This window comes from Eretmochelys imbricata, chromosome 2 (genome assembly GCF_965152235.1).
Source record: "Eretmochelys imbricata isolate rEreImb1 chromosome 2, rEreImb1.hap1, whole genome shotgun sequence".
In the NCBI taxonomy this organism is placed as follows: domain Eukaryota; kingdom Metazoa; phylum Chordata; order Testudines; family Cheloniidae; genus Eretmochelys; species Eretmochelys imbricata.
The window spans coordinates 64,885,501-64,906,760 of NC_135573.1; the positions used below are offsets into that span (position 1 = coordinate 64,885,501).

Consider the following 21,260-nt stretch of genomic DNA (forward strand, 5'->3'; position numbering starts at 1 on the left):
GACTCAATAAAAATGGACTGATGTCAGACTAAGTAGAATGTTTGTGTGTTTCTCAGATACTGATGGAGTCTGAAGATGGTATCCATCCTGTTTGGGCAGCCATGGATACGCTAAGTAGGCCTGATTAGAGCTGGCTGAAACATTTTTGAGGAAATATTCTGTTTCACTGAAGCTGAAACATTTCACTGAGATGTATCTGTTTCCATGAAACTTTTGTCAGGATGGTTTTTAGGTCCGTTGCAGGAAGGAGGCAAGGGAAAGGAGAGGACAGAGACTATAGCTGACTGACAAGGGTACGTGCCTGGGATGTGGTAGAACCAGGTTCAAGTCCCTGCTCTGCAGTACTAAGGGATAAAAAAATTCTTCTCAAAAACTGCTGTGAAGCAGAGGTGTCATCCTCCAGTCAGCTCTAGCACTGATCTCTAGAACTAACTGGCAACTCTGTTTATAATCTTAACAGAGGATTGAATGATCATCTGGACTGAACTACACTCACAGTCCAGTGGCGATCCAGATCACCACTTCCTCCAGGAGAATGTTATAGCATACATTACTGGGATAAGCTTGCATTGCAACTGCCTGTACTTTACCCACTCTGTGGCAATATTTGCAGATAGTTATTGAGACTACTGAGGACTAGAGAAGACTAGTAAGACTAGAGTAAATTCAGAAACAGTTGAAAGTTAGATGAATGGTTAGAACAAGGGACGATGAAATTCACTATTGACAAATGCAAAGTAATATACACTAGAAAGAATAATTTCAACTATTGATACACATCACAGGATTCTAAACTATCCAGTTCAGAAAAGATTTGGGCATTGGCAGCTGGGTGAAAACATCTACTCAGCATGCATTATTAGGCATATTTTCGGTATATTCTTTCTATAAATCAGTTGTATGCCTTCATTTTGAATATATTTGGTTCTAGTCAACCCATCTCAAAGAAGATATAGCAGAAATAGGGGGCAGTGGTCCCAGAATGGGTGACAAAATGATTACAGACATGGAACAGCTTCCATGTGAAAATAAACTGAAGTGACTGGGACTGTAAGTACAGAGGGGGGACATGACAGAGGTATTAAAACAGTAAATTGGCTGTACAGCTAAATTGGCACTATTTACCCCCTTATAATAAAGGCAAGGGAACATTCAATAAAACTAAATGACAGAAAATTTAAAACTGAAAATATTTTATCTACTTAAATGTTTTATATAATGAAATGGTTTACATTTTGTTTTCTCTACATTTAAATAAAATGAGTTTTAAGCCCAATGTTTTAGGCTCTTTACACAGAAATATTTTGCATCGAGCAATTCCAAAACCATACCCAGGATATTTTGGTGGAAACCAGTATAATTCAATGACAATAAAGCTGTTCAAAAGCAGTCTGATTATCTAATATTGTCCTTTGGTAGGACAAAATCTTTTGTTGCATTCCAATTTGCTGAGAGGTTTCCCAGTGAAGCCTTTTCTAGAGTTTATTTTGTGTACGGATCCTGATCACAGCTATTTTACTTTGATTACTAATCTAGCAACCATGGTTTTGATTATATCAGTAAGAGTGCAAAAGATTTAATAAATGCACAGTTGGGTATTTTAGATGTTAACATTTAACATCCTCAAATCCATTTTTGGTGTAGGGAGTAGGGTTGAGATGGAGTAGAAAAGGGAGAGAGGATAGATACCCCTCAAACCTGTGAATGCAATCCATAAAAAACATTAAAGGAAGAGCTCAAAACAGAGCTTGCCTCCAGCAGAGCTTGTAATCAAAGACATGCAGGCAGCCGACCAACCACTTCCCACAAACTGCAGCAAAATACACACTGCCCATGGGTAATCACACCTTTCCTTGCAGAGAAGAGGAAGAAGAGAAGAATAATTGGTGACAAACTGCCTCCAATGTAAAGACATTTATGAAGAGACCAGATTCTCCACTGTTGTCTAGAGGACCATCAGGACAACTAATTACTGAATTTAAGATTACAATAAATTTACCTGAAAAAATAAGCCTGTGGGTTGAAATACAAAACATAGTTCTGAACCATGATAAAGTTAGAATTATTGTGCTGTGACACCTGGAAGGCCAAGCCATCAGTGAAATTCAATCAAAAACACTCATGACATGACATGAATTTAGATTTATAAAACACTTGAAAGTACTAGTACAGCCAGGAGTAAGGTTCAAAAGTTAAAAAACCCTATGAAACCCCCACAAGAATTGAGGCAAAGTCTTTTCCTCTCCTTTTGGAATACACTCTCCTAGGACATGTGAAAGTCTTAATTTAATCATGATGAACCTGAATATATTTAGGTGATTCATGTAAGTTGAATTTCACATAAAAGCTACAGCATAAACAACGAGTAAGCTAGAAAGAATGTCTTGTAGAATTCAAAAATGTTTAGACCTTTGGTAAATGACGGTCCTCTTTGCACTTCCCACAGAGTAAGAAAATCCAGTATTTTGGAATTAGCATGTTATTTTGCTGTACAGGTCAGCCAAGCTCTATTGAGGAACTCCTGCTTCTGCGTTCAGCAATACGATTGCGCAACAGACATACTATGGCTAGGGGATTGGAGGAGAACCATGTTAACCCTTCCCCTGCCTCAAACTGCAGTATTCAACATATTTCTGCAGATGGCCAGATGTGATCCTCTTGATCACATGTTGGTTCTGTTAATGGCCTGGGGATGTCCACTGTGAGAGGATTTGAAATGAAAAAAAGCTTGCCCATGATTTTACCACAAATACAAAATATTAAAGACTTAAGATTCCAGAGAAGGAAATCTCCTATTACACCTCCAAAGCAGTAAGTGGTACTCCAGTGTAAGTTCTGATAAAGTGAATGCATTTACAAAAAGTAAAAATTCTCATTTGTACATGCACAGAAAAAAAATTGGAAGGTCGATTACATAAAGATTTTCTTGCTTGTGCGTGACACACACACACTTAAACAGCCTATATAATGGCACTTTTAAGGAGCCCTGTCCCTTCACTAAAGCACCTGTTGAACTGGAAATATTTAAACTTTGAACATGAAAAAAACTAAATTGGGTGTGGGCATCTTTTGTTTATTAAAACCAATAATTACCTGTTTCTTGACTGAACGACTACTCATTATTTTTTCTACTACTGGACCTTCAGCATCAGCCGATTCCTGCAAAACGAAGGTTGCACCAATAGTTACAGAAGCAAGCGGAGTATTTTTGGTCTTTAGAAACTTTCTTCAGGAAGGCATCCTTTAATAGTTTATCATAATCAGATCATAATCATAGTTGCAGGGAAAAAAAATTCTGATACATGGACTGTAGAACTCAATTGCATTTAATGCCTTTAAAATGTAATTTCCATCAGAAATATTTTTAATACAATAGGATGCTGACTAAATTCTTTGTTGACATTCATTGGTGGGAATCACTCCAGCAGAAAGGCTAATCAGTGACACACTGCATGTGCCAGAGACGTGTGTGTGTTTTCTTCTTATGTAATTACGTGGCCAGTTACTTCTCCCATAAAGCTGAACACCTGCTCTGCTACCTAGATTCCCAAAGCCAAAGGACCTTGAAAAACCCCAGTTGGCAATGCACAGTAACAGTGTCCACATGATAGCTGTCAAAGATACGTTTGTCCCCACTATCAAAGCTGCAGGTAAACATACCCATGCCTCTTCTGTTAGGGGTATTTATAGGAGATCACAAATGACATTTCACAGAGCTTAACATAGCACAAATTGCCAAATGAAGTACCAAAAAGCATGTATGCATTCACCAATGGCATGTCGGTTAGTTAAGTGAAGTAGTGATATGAAAGGAGCACTACAAAACAATAAGATTGTTATAGTCATTCGTGCATTATTACCCCTCATTTTATTCAAACTATTTTATCCATCATTTACATTGCACAGAGAATAAAGTGTACCCTGCTGGGTACTACAAGGCAGTAATTTCATAAAGGGGTTCTTATGGTGCCTAGCAGCAGGAGACAAGCTTGAGTGGTTTATTAAAGTCATAGAAGCCAGACCACTGAATTCACAGAGGTAAATTCAGTCTTCTTGCAGTCTAGTTTTAGGCTTCTCCTTAGCAAAGACCGTTATATTTCACTGAATTGAATCAAATTACATATTGTAGGCTTGCAAAAAACCAAAAAAACCCAGATCATGAATGAATATAGCCTTTAAGAACCTAAACAACTAATTTCTTTTTGCTAACCTAAGATGAAAATCCCTTAGTAAAGAGGCAAACGCTTAAAATTTTAAATACCTAGGATGCTGTTACAACATTTCCAGTCCATCTATGTTTGGAATATGAACTGACCTGTAGCTCTGACTGAGACGTATTTGAAGGAGAGTCTCTTCCTGCAGCATCCGCATCATCAGCCTCCTCATCGGAAATCTTGAACTCCAGGTCTTCTGTGTAACGTTTTCTCTTAACCTGCCTGCTGGATCGCCTTTTCTAAAAAGAGATCATTGATATTCTTTGTAAGAAACAAAAAGGTGGGGTACAGAATAAATAAGAAAAAATCATCTTTACAGTTTTCATACACTGTACTACTTTTTAAAAAGCAATTAACAGCATTCTGGTAGTGACACTAAAATTAAAGTGGCATTTTCACTGTAAACTTTTTTAGTTGTTTGCAATTTTTGCAAAAAAGTTTAGACTAGAATTCCTCATGCTTGTTTCTGAATTGGAAGAATGTTTTATTTTGTTTCTATTTTAATATTTAGCCATTTATAGAACTCATATGCAAAAAGGTGAATTTTCCTTAGTTTTGTTTTCGTAGTTTCAGACTTGGTATATATGTAGTTATGAATGAAGACAGTTGCACTCACTGAGGACCTCATCTTCATTATTTCATTGTCAACTGAGGGCCTATACACTTTGCAGAATTAAGCCCTTTGTTTAAAGTTTTGGTTTTTTTTTAAAGCTCCAAATTTGAAAATAGAGGCTAGCGAAAGTATAGTACAATATTTAACTTAACTCCAGATAATGTATTGAAGTTTTACTCTAGTCAATCATGCTTTTAGTAATTCCAGGTAGAGCTGGTAAAGACCCATATATTTAGGTTGCTTCACACCTTCTTTTATAAAAGATTCTTGAGAATCTCCAACATCTCCACTGTTAAAGCCGGACAAAGCCCTGGGGCTAGATATGTTTTCTGCTTGTCCCATGAAATTCTATTCCAGTTTTGCTGATACACAGACTTTGAGGAAAAATTCACTATTTCCCTTTTCTCACTTTCATCCCTCAGGAGAATTGCTGGTAGATGCCAAATAACAACTGAATATGAACATTATAAGGTAGACCACACTGCTGCCAAAGAAGCAGTAGCAGCTCTCCCTGCAACCCCCTTCCTGTACTGGGAACACAGAGGAGCTGCTACGGTAGCCACAGTGGAATAGAAGGGGAATGCCAAATAAAGTCCCTCCACTGACCTGGCACATCGCCACAACAGCACCCTCTGGCACAAGATAGGGTAAGGGGGCACCACACACATACACCCCCCCCCCCCCATGGAGACAGAGTTGGCCCAGCCTCCCTCAAACCACTCCCCTGACTCAGCAAATACTGTCAACAGCCTATTCCAGAGGTGGGCAAGCTACGGCCCACAGGACCCTCTTGCCAGGTCTTGCAGAGATGCAGCCTGGCCTGGTGCTCTGTGTGGCACGGTGGCGTGGCTGGCTCCAACCGGGCGGCACAGCTGCCTGGTCTGGTGCTCTGGGCAGCATGGCTGTAGCACCACCCACCACCATTGCTCCAGGCAGTGCGGTAAGGGGGCAGGGAGTGTTAGACATCGGGCTGGGGAGTTAGGGGTGGCGGTTAGGGGGAGAGGGTGTGGTATGGGGTCGAGGGCAGTCAGAAGAAGGGGAACATCGGGGTTGAATGGGGGCAGGAGTCCTGGGGGGGCCAGTCATGGCAGGGTTGGATGGGGGAGCAGGGGGCAGTCAGGGGCAGGGGTTCTGGGGGTGGTCAGGAATGAAAGGAGGGGTTGGATGGGGCGGCGAGGGGCAGTCAGGAATGAAAGGAGGGGTTGGATGGGGCGGCGAGGGGCAGTCAGGGGCTGGGGGGTCAGGAGACAGGGAACGGGGGTGAGGAGGTTGGATGGGACAGGAGTCCTGAGGGAGCGGGGAGGTGCACTTGCCTGTGCTGTCAGGGGGCAAAAAGCGGGGGGTGGTGTGTGTGAGTGTGTGAGTGAGAGAGAGAGAGAGTGTGTGAGAGAGAGAGAGAGAGAGAAAGAGTGTGTGAGAGAGAGAGAGAGAGAGAAAGAGTGTGTGAGTGAGAGAGAGAGAGAGAAAGAGTGTGTGAGTGAGAGAGAGAGAGAGAGAGTGTGTGAGTGAGAGAGAGAGAGAGAGAGTGTGTGAGTGAGAGAGAGAGAGAGAGAGTGTGTGAGTGAGAGAGAGAGAGTGTGTGAGTGAGAGAGAGAGAGATAGGGGGCAGGGGCTGGGCCACGCCTGGCTGTTTGAGGAGGCGCAGCCTCCCCTAACCGGCCTTCCATACAATTTCGGAAACCTGATGTGGCCCTCAGGCCAAAAAGTTTGCCCACCCCGGCCCATTCCCTTCTTCAGGATAACCCACTTCACTTCTGCCAGGTAATGTAGTTAGTCCTGTGTCACTACTCTATGCTGTAGTACTGAAAGTTCAGGGTTCATACCCTATGGCGAATGCATGATGAGTTGTTACAGTTGTACAAAAATTCCTCCCCCCCCACCTCTTTTTCTTTAAAAGATTAAGGAATTACATGTATCTCAAAAACAAATGAAAATATTTAGAATGTGGTCGAAACATTTCAATCACAAAGTCTAGGACACACAAGATAGAAAATAGTTTTACAGTTTTCAGTGCAATCTTAGTTGTTCTCTTGGACATGTGCATTATGAGAGAACATTCAGTTACATGGTCAGATACTGCGTTTGCCAGGGGACTCCTGCCTCATTTAGCACGCATGATGGACATACAAGAGGGCAGAATTAAGATTGCAAGGACAACCATAGGTGGTGTGAGTGTCTCTCATTTGGGGAGGCTAAGCCCAGGAGTGCCGGTAGCTCCCTAGAAGTGGGGGGCCCCTCAGTGTCCAGACTGTTGCCAGGCCCCTGCCCCACCCCTCCTCCTGAGGCCCTGCCCACACTCCCCTGTGGCCATCCTTGCTGCCTCTTCCGCTCACGCTCCACCTCTTCCAAGGCCCCATCCGCTGCTCACTCCTCTCTGGCCCTCAGCCCTCCCACTTTTTTTCTGCCATAAGGGTGGAGCAGGAGGAAGGGAGGGGTGGAGCTGAGGCCAGGGCCACCGTCTGGGCACTAGTGCCTCCCCTCCACACTTTTAGGGAGCTTTGGTACTCCTGCTCCCAAGGTGCAAAGGGGGCTGGTCTCCAAAGGAAGGTGAGCTGCATCCGGCATCTGCCCCCCACATGGCCAGCCTCTTATTTTGGGGAGGCTTAAACTTCCCCAGGCTCTTATATGTGCTGCCCATGTAGACAACCGTAGATCTGAGATTTAAGTTTTGAGTGTTTGACTTTGCAACCTAAATAATATGCTTACATTAAGACAAGTTAATTCGAATATATGTTTGAGGAGAAAAAGAGATCGAGACTACAGGAAGTATCCTATAAATGTATATCTACTGCAGAATTTTAAAAAAAAATTATTTATTTTTAAACAATCACTAGTTAACCCCCATTTTCTGCAACAATCCTTCTCAACTTTTTCAACTAATCACTAGTCTGGCAAATTATACATTTCTAAAGCTAATATGATATTTTTGCAGTAGTTTTAAATAAAGAGGTCACAGTACCTGAATTGTTAACACCTTAGATTCTTAGTAATGACAACCTGAACTTTTCAATTTACTCTTCAATATTTATATTAGTTAGTTTTTTTATTTTTCAGCTTGGTGATTGAAAAATCATATAAATTAATTATAATTTTGTTTGTAGTAATTTTCATTTTATGGTTCGTAGTGCTATAACGTTCAGTATGCAAACACTGAAAGGGTGTATTTATAAAAATAATAGTCTCTACTGGAATATAAGAAAACTAATAGAAATCTACCTTTTCACAATCCCTCAAGCACAATGCCCTCACACAATAAATACGAAGTGAAATGATAAAAAATTAGACTAAAATTATGACTGTACCACCTAACAAGCCACATAGCCTTCTATGTATGCTCCCTCCCTCCCACCTGTCTCTTTCCTTTGTGTCATCTCATGAAACCAGTTCACATTATAAGCTCTTTGGGGTATAGACTGTGCTTTTACTTTGAAAAGCACCATGCACACCTACAGTGCTAAATACAAATGTGTACGACTGGCTCAGTAGATTTATAAATATGGATAGAAATGTATACATCTTTTGATCTGGAGCTAAAGATATTTATATTTGGATAGCTCTACAAATATTTATGTAAAAAAATACTACCCTCTGCTAGGTTTTCTTACAAAAAATCTAAATTTTGGGTCAAGTCTGAGTTTACAGAATTTCTTTAGGCAAGATATTGCAACTATATAATTACATCTTGGAAGAAATAAGTTAAGGGAGTTCCCCTTAAACTGCAATATAAAGGCAATAGTTGGATATTTGAAAATATTTGCTACTACTCTTCTTGCATTTCCTTAATGAAAGAATGCTGAACAACTAAGGATAATCCTGCATTTTATGTTTATTTACATGGTTCGCTTCCTGTTTCCTGTAATGTCCACATCAGCCTTTTCAATTTTTATGTATTCTTGCCTGAATCCATGTGTGCATTTGTGTGCTTTCAATTTAACATTTTACTCATTGCTGGTTTATAGGTAGCAAGACGGATAGAGCTGCTCTTAGACTTTGAATAAAAACTACAGATCTATATTTAATTTTTCATTGTGGTAATACTTACAGATATGACATCACAACACACTACAGTGTGACAGCACAGCAAAAATATTAAGACTATACATTTTCCCTCTAATTAAGGAGCATTATGTAACAATAGGAAAAGCTACACATTTGTATCTAAGTCTTACTGAGGATTCAGTGCTAAGAAGAGGAAAATATTTCTAGTTTTAGATTTTAGCTTCATATTGTCTATAAACTAAATATGCATTCATAGGGGCTGGCACTAGGCAGGCTAGGGGTGCTTCCGCATCCCCTGGCTTCGAGTGGATTTCATTATATACAGGGTTTACAGTTTGGTTAAATAGCTCTCAGCACCCGCACTATACAAATTGTTTCAGCATCCCTGTATGCATATGTAACTATTTGTATTAGTCTCTATAGATTGGTGATAAGGTAATGAAAGTTCTTATTAACAAGCTGTGTGTGAAGGAAAAAAGTAAAGTTTCTTCAGGAACATTAATTCTGAATGTCCTAATGTGTTTGACTATATCCTTCCTTAATCACATATAAATACAAAAACCAAGCATTTCAAAAGTATAAAACTAAGAGCACAAATGAAAAATCAAATATTTAAGTGATATCTTATTACCAAATGATGAAAAAACTAATTGTTTTTCATTGAGAGAGAGAGACAGATTTATATTAAACTATTAAAGTTCTTATGTCTGTCTCAGATTGGATTAGAAGGAAGTTTTTGTCCAACACTCAAACTAACAATACCAACAGAATGTTGTTTAAGTTGATTTGCAAAAAACGGAACCCTCTAGTCAAACATGCTTCATTTACATCAGCAACATCTTGAATTCACCCATTAACCAGGCTAAGAGAAACACTGAGCACATAACTAAAAATGCATCCTTTAGATATTCTTAATGTCATGCTGCTTGTATCTGCTCTTCTGTTCCAGAACGCATTATTCTGATATGTCATAGCTACTAAGGAGTGAAGAAAAGAAAAGAAGAAGAAGAAAAAAGAAGGGAATAGACTGTGGGAAACAGACAAATAGTGCTTTGGGTTGTTTCTATGTGTTTGCTTTTTGAACCAGTATAGTGCATACGTTTCTGAGTTTTATTATAATAAATTCTATAACCTTTATTGAAAAACATGGTAAAAGGAAAGACTAATTGTGCCATGCACTAAAATGCCACCTCTTGCCAACCTCCTTCACAACATCTAGAAATGATCCATTGAACAGCAATACCACAGAATGTAACATCTTTAACAGGCTCACAAGAGAGGAAAAAACAGTACATTTGTGACCTGTGTGCTGAATACCTCTCTGTGTGGTTACCTGAGCAATATCTGAATATCTCCACTAAACAAAATGAATGTTTTCATTTCCAGATTTATTTAAATAAGAGTGCTAGGATAACATGAGCAGAATACATCAGCAAATTCCTAGGGGAATTCAGCACTCCTGAAGTTTACAACTGACAGACCTACAGATGGAAGTCCTTTATTTATCCACAGGACAGGTATAGTACAAGCAGTAGCAATAAAAGTTTCCCTTCCCTGCTCTGTCATGCTTTATGCTTGACCTAAAAGGGACCACCAAAAAGTTTAAATGCAAAAAAACAAATGCCAGCTAGGCTAGACCAGACCACATAAAGACTTCTAGTAATACATTTACACTAGAAAGGCCACCATCAGAATACAGTATAGTGACAGAGGGGAAAGAAAGTGAAACTCATTTGTATATATTCACAGATGGCAAACCAATAAAGCCAAATTACAAACAAGAGAGTTCTTTTAACACACTATTCTCCACTGCGATCTCTGATTCTTTCCTTTCTTGATATACTGTTTCAGCCAACAAAGAAAATATCTTAAAAGCATCTCGCTAATGGAGTCACGGTTTATGTTTTATACATATATATATATATACACATATATATATAGTTACCCATTGCTAAATAATTAGGTTTTGAACATCAAAATAATGGCATTACCTGAACACCTGGGTCATCTTCTTCTTCATGAGGAGATGGTGGTGGTGTTTTCTCTAAATCCGAGTTTTCAGAACCTTCCTTTCCCTTGTTGACCTTTTTCTTCACTGCACTAGTTTCTGAGTCTGGTTTCTTGTTACTAAAACAAATATCTTTGATTAGTAATTGAGTGAGAAAAATATAAATAATAATGTACTATTATACTATGTTGAACTATGAAGGCATATTTATCCCTAGTCATTTTGCTACTCTAATCACTTTGCCTTATTTTCAGGAGCTAAACAAATCTTTAAAATATCATTGACCTCTGCTATTTTATATACTTCCCTTTGACCTTTTTAGCATGACACCTTACTTCCCTTTGCCAAGGTCAAGCTGCTGATGTGGCCTGCACTTAATGTTGGATGGATTCACTAGAATATTTGATAAGAGTAAAATGAGCGGCTAAAATGAAAACTGGACTTCCACTTCAATATCTTTGCGAATTCCAAATCGTTGAGCTCCATGATAAATCTGAGGAAAAGTAGAATGTATGATCACTACGTGCATTTTTCTTAAAATGCAAGTATGGAGAAGAATAGGCTGAGCAGAGTCATAGGAGAAATTTATCAAAATAGTGAACGTAATGAGCAAATCATCCTTTTTATTCTTTAGTTTCATGGTGTTTACAAGGAAACTGAGGCAGGACAGTTTTTATTTCAAGTCTCAGATCAGACATACCCAGACAATTAGTGCAACCATAATTTGTAGGTGTGGTCAGTTTGTGCAGCAGGGATTAATTACATTTCACTTCACCTGACCAGGTCTGTAATTGTCCATGGTAGCCAAAATGATTTCTTTCCTAACCTGCCTCTGCCCAAGTTCTCAAGTGCTTTTTAACTCTCTCTCTCTCTCTCTCTGTGTGTGTGAGAAACACCAATAGCTGAAGATTCACGAGAAAGGCTACATCACCACCACACTAATGTGATTGGGGGGCAGGGGGAATTGTGGGGTTTTTGGTTGTTTTTTAAATAGATTCAAGCTTCCAAGGAGTTGGGTATTTTGTATAATCTTCTCACTGTATTTAACGCTGTCTGTGCATATAAACTTAATCTAAAGAAACTACATACCTGAGAAGACATACCTCAAAATCTCCATCTTCCAATTAAATACTAGGGGATTTTGAACATTATATAGGTCAAATTCTTAAAATGACACCAAAAAATGTAAGATTGAGGGGGGGAAATTTATGAGCAATTTAAAATGTGCTCAATTTTTGAAGTTTTAAGTAGATTTGTGTGTTCTATATATGTGCTCTTTTCCCCTCCATGTCTAAAAGCAATCATCTGTCAAACCTGCAACAAAGAGTGGCTAACATTCGTGCTGAAACATTTAAAAAAAAACATTTTATGTAGAATCATACTCAAATTTGTCAAGTGAAAAACTGAAATAGGCAGACATCTCAAGAACTTTTAAACAGCTTCCATTTATTTACATTCATAATTGCATATCAGGGATGCTAGTTGGAAAAAAAGTGGTAATGTTCAATTCTGTAACATCTAATAAGAAACTAAAACTTCAATTGATTTAAGCATTTATCAAATGAGAGCATATTTATATTATTAAGGTTTGTAAAACAAATCATACAAATACAGTTATACTTGGTTTTAAGAATTTCTAGGATGTATTTTTCCTGCTTTGTAACAAGGCTATATATTTAAAAACAATGTTCACAAGAGATTTGTATGTTTACACATTAATATATTGGGAAATTAAAAAATAAAACTTAATTAGAGCAAAGTTCTAGGGCACAGTAATACAGTTTAGCTTTCAAAAAAAATCTCAAATTCTGACAACGTTCTAAAGAGTTTGGTACCACTGAAAGAACCACATAAGACAAATCATTAAAAAAATAAATAATCTATAAAACAGTTCCCCTTCCAATCGTCCTAGTGTGCATGCTACACATGGACAGAAGTCTCCCCTACTATGAGGCTCCATTTCCAGCATTTATTTCCGCTCTAACTGCCACAAATTATACAATACTACAGCTGAACACTGGGCCCCTTTCCTTTCATCTGCACGCCAAGAGCAATCAGATTACCCTGGTAACCAGTGGTCACATGACCAGCACCTGCTCTTTTGGCTGGATGCCACTGACTAAAGCCATCTGCTTCTCTCAATCAGCTTTCAAACATTCTCAACACCTGCGCTGCAGCGTTTTGTGGTTTCTTTTATCAAATCAGTGCAAAACTGCTTCCAAAACTTTACATATTTCTCAAATTTGTTTAAATCAAAGGTAAGCTTGTCAGGGAGTTGAACCATTGCCAGGTAAAGTAAGTTGACAGGCTAGTACTTTTCACTGGTGACCTCTATAAATCAGAGCAAAACATACAATTTAATTTAGTAGTAGTTACTGTGCCCTGGGTGCACTATCACATATGAATAACAGCCTTAATGTCCTGAAGAACAGCATAGCCCAGGTTTGGTAAAATATCAATTTGCTGAAAGGCAAGAAAGTGCTAATGATCCTCTGTCTGCCCTTCCTAAGAATGCTCTATGGAATGTTCACAAATTTGTTCAAGTCATACAGCATCTCCAAATGCTTATCACACAGGAAGATTCAGACAAAGAATATGCATCCAAGTGAGGTACTTGTAGCAGATTTAACTACACAAAGATTTCTTTCTGAACTCTATTAGACCTTCCCCTCTTAGTAACAGTAGAGGGTGTGAGCTAAACACCTTCATATGTGCCTTTTATGACCTATATATACAAGCTGTGCTTCAACTCCCCCAAGTCTCTCTTAGTAACAGGAGATACGTACTAAGTAATTTGGACAGGATTTCAAATCATCCTCATGCCAGGTCTGCTGCAAAGCAGGTACATATAAAAGTACTATTCACGTGGGGGGAAAAATCTAAATTGCTTCATGACAGCAATTTTTCTACAAGTCCTATATTTGGCTTTAATGAACAAGTAAATTGCAGATTCCATTGTTCAATAATTACAATTATTTTTTAAAATCTATTTATCCACTACATCATTTAGAAGAGAAAGGGTGAAGGAAACTACAAAAGCAACAAGGCTCAATCTCTAAACTGGGTGAGGATTTGCATCCATACTATAGTCATGCTGTAGGCCCACTGGGATGTGACTTCACCTGGTGGGTTGAAACAAACACTTCCTGAAGCTGTCAACAATCTTGCTTTCCTCTCCATGTTTAACAAATCAGCTCTAATGTTCATAACTGCTAAGTGGATCCCTTACAACCTGCTTTTCTACCTAACTAGTTAAATCCACCTGCTAATAAAAAACACCCCATTCAGAGTTTAGATAGTTCAGGTATTTAGGGCTCAATTTTTAGATGTAGGTACATAAAGTTAGGTGCCTAAATACAAATTTAGGTATCTAAAACCTATGTTAGACATCTAAAAACTGACTTTGATACCTTAGGTGCCTGTATTAAATATCAGTATGTACAGGATGGTATTTCCTAAATTTTTGGAATAAATTCAAGATAATGAGATAGGCTACTTGTACATACAGTATTTAGGTCATAGGCACAAGGCCTCACAGGCCAAGTGGTTCCAGACACCAAACAGAATGCATCAACCTGGCACAGTTTAAAAAATAATAATAAATAAATCATCAGAATTTGCTCTTAAAAATAGCCTTTTTATTTAAAGCCTATATACCACCAGGCATCATTTCAGATTACATGATTCGGAATCCAGTATCCAATACTAACTTTGTGTTGAATGTTCTTATTCCTTAAGGCAGCATACCATACTGTCCCAAATAAAATCACTAGCAGCACAGTCATCAGAATGGCAATGGGGGACAACAATAATAAAAGAATGACAGCAAGAGAAGAAAAGCATGACAACAGGAAGAAAGAACTGAAGTTGGAGACAATATGTATCCCAACAAAATAGTGCTTTTTGTAAGTCAGACAATAAACCATCACCAGAAGAGCCAGGTCAATGCATCACAAACTGGGATTGCTGAATCATGCGACTTGAAAGTATCAAAAAAACAGCGTGGCAGGCTCCAAAGGATTGAGCAGGGAGGTCAACTAGTTCTGTTATAAACGTACTGTTGCTGGGTTATTTAATCTACTCAGGGATTACTAACTGGTCTGTTTATTCATTAGTGTAATTTAAAAGAGTGTCAAGGTTGACCAAAATATTGGATGGGTACTCTTATTGTTGTCCAAAAATCCAAATAAATAAATCCTATGGTTAAGATTCAGATCTTTCTTTTTTCATTTGTGGGACACTAGCCCACAGACAAATTTCTAAAATGAACCCTGCAATAAAGGGAAAACCTGAAAAAATTAATATGCAAGCACTTGCCCTGCAAAAATGAATTCAGCAAACAACCCTGCTCCCCAGTTGAGTTCTGCTCCCCAGTCCACCTGACAACAGAGTAGGGGAGCGCCATGCCAACCCAGAGCACTGCAGGCATGCACTCAAGGAAAGTGGATGAGTCTCGCGACTAGTGCTCTGCTTATGTGCTGCAAGCAGAAGACACATCAGAATGCCCTGCAGGGATGAATGATCCTCTCTCCCATTTCTGGTGGAGATGGAAGTCTGCTTCCATCCTCTGTAGACGAGAATGTTGCATTACCACCACCCCATTCCAGTAGCTTTGGACTGCAGGAAGGAGAGAGGAGCTTCATTCCAGAAGGTAATTACTTGGATATACACAGTAATTCAGAATTTAGTAAACACTCACTAGTCAAGGTGATACAAAAGACAAGAGTTCCCCCAGCAGGGTCCAAGAGCTCTGAGGGTGAAAAAAAGCCAATGGTTCCTTTTATTCACCAAGCGAGATGCTGCCCTAGACTCCATCTTTGTTATAGCGTTTTGCTTAGGTTTAGTCCTCTTGATAACAGGTAGAGAGAAGGCTTTAACACACAAATCCTCCCAAACTTAATTACAGGTTTCAGGTAGCAGCCGTGTTAGTCTGTATCCGCAAAAAGAAAAGGAGGACTTGTGGCACCTTAGAGACCAACAAATTTATTTGAGCATAAGCTTTCGTGAGCTACAGCTCACTTCATCGGATGCATACTGAATGCATCCGATGAAGTGAGCTGTAGCTCACGAAAGCTTATGCTCAAATAAATTTGTTGGTCTCTAAGGTGCCACAAGTCCTCCTTTTCTTTTTGCCAAACTTAATTGTGTCCCTTGCAGAGGGCTGTTTTGCAATACAAATATAAAGAGCCGGGGGCTTTGTTACAACATGGTTATCCTGTGCCCGGCTCAAGATATTGGTTATGAATGGGCCTGTGTCCCATAACTGGACTAAAACCTTGCATTTAGGTTAAAGTCCCCACACTAGAAGTGTTAACCACATTGTAACTAGGTCACAAACAACCATGTAATAACCAAGTAATCTGACTCTCATACATAATGTAGACTGCACCTTAAGTGACAGCTTTAAGGAGAGCTGCATGGACGTTAGGAGTAGATTCTGGGCATTTCAGAAGTGTACATTTCCCCATCTTCCTCAAAACTAATGGACGTTTTCCTGAAGACACAGAGACAGACAAAACTTACTACTCCCTCTCCCCCAAATGCTGGCACTGACAAAATTTCTGTACAACCAGGGATATAGTGAAACATTTTCTAAAAGCTTTTAGAAAAACCAAAAGCTTTTTAGATGTTTTATATTCAGTTGAAATAACTAATAGAAACAATGGCAGCAGGGAAGAACAAATTTCTTTCAGTCTGGTAGCCCAGGTTACTAAAAGGAAAATTGGCAGACTTTAGTGACCCACATAATCCTTGGCACACATGTAGTTAATATACTGAAAGAATGTTTTTGGATACTATCTTATCTGTACTCAGGGCCCAAAATTTTGAAATCTCTCAAAAATATTATATGGCTACAGTGATCTTGAACTGATTTATAGAGAGAAAGATTTTTTTTCCCTTCATTTCTTCCAGCCTCCTTTTACTATTGCTTGTAGGGTCACGCTAACAGCCACAGGAAGTTAAACCATGCCATCCTAGTCCATGGATTTGCTTTCCAAAAGTACCAACTGTACAATGAAATTCACTTTTGAAGTATTTTGAAGTTTCCTAGATTTCTGGGATGTCACTGGAAATGTATTTCACATGAGCACTACAAAAGTCAACTTCTTCTGTTATTCATCTGTTTTGTTCACCATGTGATTAAGGTGTATCTCTACCCGGCAGTTTACACATTTCTTCAAGGTTTACTCCAAAGAAAGGAGGAGGGACGATTCCAAGATTTTTCTATACTTTCATGGTCGATAAGAGGATTACATGGCTAGTTAATTCTGATGTGCTGTTTTAATAAAAGTATGCATATTGATTAGAATAATCTGCTACTTTAGTATATATTGCCCATTTTATAATTGAATTCAATTTATTTTTTCATCCTTTCACTTCAGTGGCAGTTTCTGCCTCTGTCTGTGTACTATCTATGTAGCAATACTTTTTGAACGATCCAGTAAAAGGGGTTACCCTTTTCCAACCGAATTTGAATAATGGAAATGCCTCATATGTTGTATGTAGAGAGACACCTCTGATGGTCTCTGAATTCTCTCTCATTTCAAACACTTATCCCATCCGCTAAGAAAATGGCTTTTTACATAAACTCAAGTTAGTTTATTAGAGATTGAAAGTAACCAGTATCACAGAACTTTCCAAACGCAAAATTGCCACTACTGTAATCCAATGCCTAGAAGCAAGCTACTATGATAATATAACGAGCACTAACATAGCCAAAACACCCCATCACCTTCAGCACCACATATTCGATTTACGTAATTATCCTTTGCCACTCAATTTACATCTAGGTGCATCCATTTTAGTCATCTCTGCTATTGTGATGTTATAGCCTTCCTAGTGAGGAAGCACTATAGCAAGATCAAGATGCATCACTTAAGATTCCTCTGACCAGCTGAAGCACTGTGGCTCAACAGATTATTGGTTTAGCCTGTTGATTTACTTAAAACTTTGATTCAATTACAAATGTTACTGGACAGATTTCCCAGTCGGTGGCATTGCGTGGCAAAAGCAGGCAAATATCTTTCACAGAAGTCATATTCCTTAGCAATCTGTTACCCTTCCTAAGTCAGCAGGTTCTTTGACAATGTTTACCTCCCAGATACTGAAGCTATCAAAGCAGATAGACTGAAGTGAATCTGGACTTGAAAAGTACATTTGGCAATAATGAATCAAGGCTGTGACTGACTGGGCAAGTACACTTTTCTTAAACAGTCTTGCCTATTGGGGTAAGAGGCTGCAAGTGTTGTTCATGATCCCATGTACATGTTTCCCAAAGAGTGGTAAGAACATAACTTTGCAACTATGAGAAGTATTACAAAATTCACCCATCCAATTGCAAGGGATACTGCAAAGGTAGGAGGAAAAAGAATAAAGCCTTTCCTTCCCCCCCCCCCCCCCCCCCCAGGCATGCAAGAGAGCAGCTCTGTTTCCTGAAAGGAGAGTCCACTCCCCTGCCCGCAAAGTGTGGTCCCATGACTTCACTTGGTGTGACCCTGCACAGACTTATCACCCTGGGTTATGTGGCATCTCAAATGTTGAGGCCTGATGTCAATCCCAATTCATAGGAAACTACATATATTTTGGAACCAAGTTCTTTCTAACCTTGGTTTGTTAAACATTATTAAATTCTGAAAGACTGTCTGTAGAAACTATATTCATAGAACCTAGCTGAAAAGGTTTGCAATGAGAAGTTGTTTTTTTTTTGTTTTTTTTTAATAAATCTCAAGTTTTTCAGTTCTTGATGTAGAAATGGCTGGGTGAGACCTGTGTTATGGTGAGAGGCTGAATTAGATAATCATAAAATAGTCCCTTCCCTTTGTGGCCTTTAAAAAAAGGCAAAAAAACTTCGCAAAACCCCAAAAATATGAATATCCTGTCCCCAGGCAAACTAATCTTTTCATTTAGCTGATACAGTACTCTAGTTTCAAAAGACTACAGTGGGAAAGCTGTTCAGTCCACTACCTAGATTCAGTAACATGTACCTGAACATTAAACTACAGTAATAAATTTTTTTTGTAAATTATAAGTAGGTTCAACTGTACTGAAAAGCTAATAAAGCTTTTACAGGTTTCAGAGTAGCAACCGTGTTAGTCTGTATTCACAAAAAGAAAAGGACGACATGTGGCACCTTAGAGACTAACAAATTTATTTGAGCATGAGCTTTCGGATGCCGATGAAGTGAGCTGTAGCTCACGAAAGCTTATGCTCAAATAAATTTGTTAGTCTCTAAGGTGCCACAAGTCCTCCTTTTCTTTTTGCGAAAGCTTTTACAAAACACTTCACCCTGCCTATTTACACAGATTCTTCAATAAACACTAGTTTTGCTATCTACCCGACTAACCTTTCATTCTTACTAGAAGTCCATACTATCTGAGCTTCATTTATCCATATATCTGTATTAGAAAGAATTAAACAGTAACCAACCTTGCAGAATACATGCAAATCAGATTTGTTAATCAAAATTGTTTTTAATCTTAATACAAATGGATTCTGCAAACTGATTTGGATTAACCAGGTCTGGCTGTGCTTCCATCTGGAAGTTATATATTTTCTAACATTAGCCACATCTTGAAAAACAGATTCAGATGTTTGGAACAGGTTCAGAACAGTTGTAAGAAATTTTAGATACAAATGAAAAAATCAGTTTTAATATTTTTCCCCTCAGTTTTCTCAGTGAACATTTGTACTCGTGATTTTTTTTTGGGGAGGGAAGGAGGGTTTGCTTTGGAATGACTGTACAGTACTGCGATTTGATCTCTCTTATATGGCCTACTAGGATTTTAACCCTGATCCTAAAAGGGATCACGAAGCCAAGTGGAGATAATTCTCCTGTTCCAACTACGAGGAAACAGGGTTAGAGAGGCTACAATTTTTGTATCAGCATAACTATTTCACTTAGGGCTGTGTGGGTTTTTTGCCCCTCCCATTTTTTTTTTTAAAAAAGGGAAAAATAATTAAAATTGGTACAATCCCTAGCCAACATGATTTCCGCCATTCTTTTTGTATTTTTTTTTTTTTAAATCCCACAAATACATACAGTACAAATACCCAAAGAGGTATTTCCTGACCTACCTTGTCTTTTTGCTGGTCTTGGGTTTTGGTGTGGTATTTTTTGCTTTCTTTTCCTTTGGCTCTTTGGGAGGCTTGGGGGTTTTGGGAGGCTTGGGTTCCTTAGGCTCCTTCTTTTCCTTGGGTTCTTTAGGATCCTTCAGCTCCTTTTTTGACTTGGGCTTTTTCTTTTTCTTTTTCTCTTCTTGGGAGCAATCCAATGAGTTTCTGGTTTGATCCTGGCTGTCAAGACCACCAGGAAAATCTTCCTTACCAAAACCTTTACTAGGACCCTCTGCAAGAATGTGATTGTTTTTCTTTTTCTTCTTCTTTTGCTGAGGCTGCTGTTCAATCGGTGGCAGGTAATCATCATTTTTCACTAGCTGGGTATTCAGTCCACTAACCTGAGTCATATCCGGCACTGGTTTCTCTACAAAGGGCTCCGATGGAGAATGCTAAGAAATACAAATAGGCATTAAATTAGTATAGCATAATAAAAACACACATTTGTTGTCCATAAAATTGTTTACTTAAAGCTCTCTATTTTAGGGCTGAGAGGTCAAGGAGGGAGACAAGAGAAAACAGAAGGTGAAGTTAATTGGTAACATTTCAAACAAATATTGTACAATAATTGTAAGCATTGCTATGCTGAGGGTAAGGTTGTTGCAGATCAGCTATAAAGTACTGAATATTGCAAGTATAAAATTATTCTTAAAAACGCCATATAAAAAGGTATAAATCCACAAACAAAATTTCATAAACCAAATAAAATTCACTTATACTTAAAAATGAAAAAATAAGGCAGACATTGGTCTCATCCAGCCAACCAGCTTGTTTTATTTAGCCTGACCATATGAAGCTGGTGAATGTATTTTGGGGGGCTGGGAGTTGAGGGGGGCAGGGGAGCTGGCAGTGGCATAAGCTGGGTGGCGTAACAGCAGAGCCCCTTCCATGGTGGCATGATGGAGGGCCAGCTAGGCCAAATTTGAGTGCCATTACGACTTGAAACATGAGGTCCTGCTGACCCCAATCTCTGCCTCCACTCTGCTCCCCTTCAACACAGGCTCCAACTCCGTCCCATGACATCTAAGCTCTGGTTACTTCCTATGCTTGGTGGAGAGTGAAGACCCTGGCTGAAACCTCATTGGCTTTCAGCTCCCAAATCATTAATGGGTAGGCAGTAACGAGCTGGGAGGCATGGGACAGATAAACTGTGCTGATGAGGCAGTAACAATTTTACTAAAAGACTGTGCACCACAGCAACCTGGCTCAATATTTAATTTTTGGGGGAGGGAGGCTGTTTTCTTTATCGCCCACCAAAGGGGTTTTTAGTGGATTTTATGGCCCTCTGCTATCCTAAAGTTGTCCATCTCTG

The 21,260-nt window shown here is 38.9% G+C and overlaps 1 protein-coding gene across 1 annotated transcript in view; it reads right to left on the bottom strand.

Moving 5' to 3' along the window:
* CHD7 (chromodomain helicase DNA binding protein 7) overlaps positions 1–21,260 on the bottom strand; it is a 117,206-nt gene that overhangs the window by 49,545 nt on the left and 46,401 nt on the right. Inside the window, exons 2-5 of the mRNA XM_077810226.1 lie at positions 19,910–20,340; positions 10,818–10,953; positions 4,316–4,453; positions 3,094–3,159 (exon numbers count right to left, since the gene is read on the bottom strand). Coding sequence (XP_077666352.1) covers positions 3,094–3,159; positions 4,316–4,453; positions 10,818–10,953; positions 19,910–20,340 — 771 coding nt within the window. The remainder of the gene's footprint in view (positions 1–3,093; positions 3,160–4,315; positions 4,454–10,817; positions 10,954–19,909; positions 20,341–21,260) is intronic.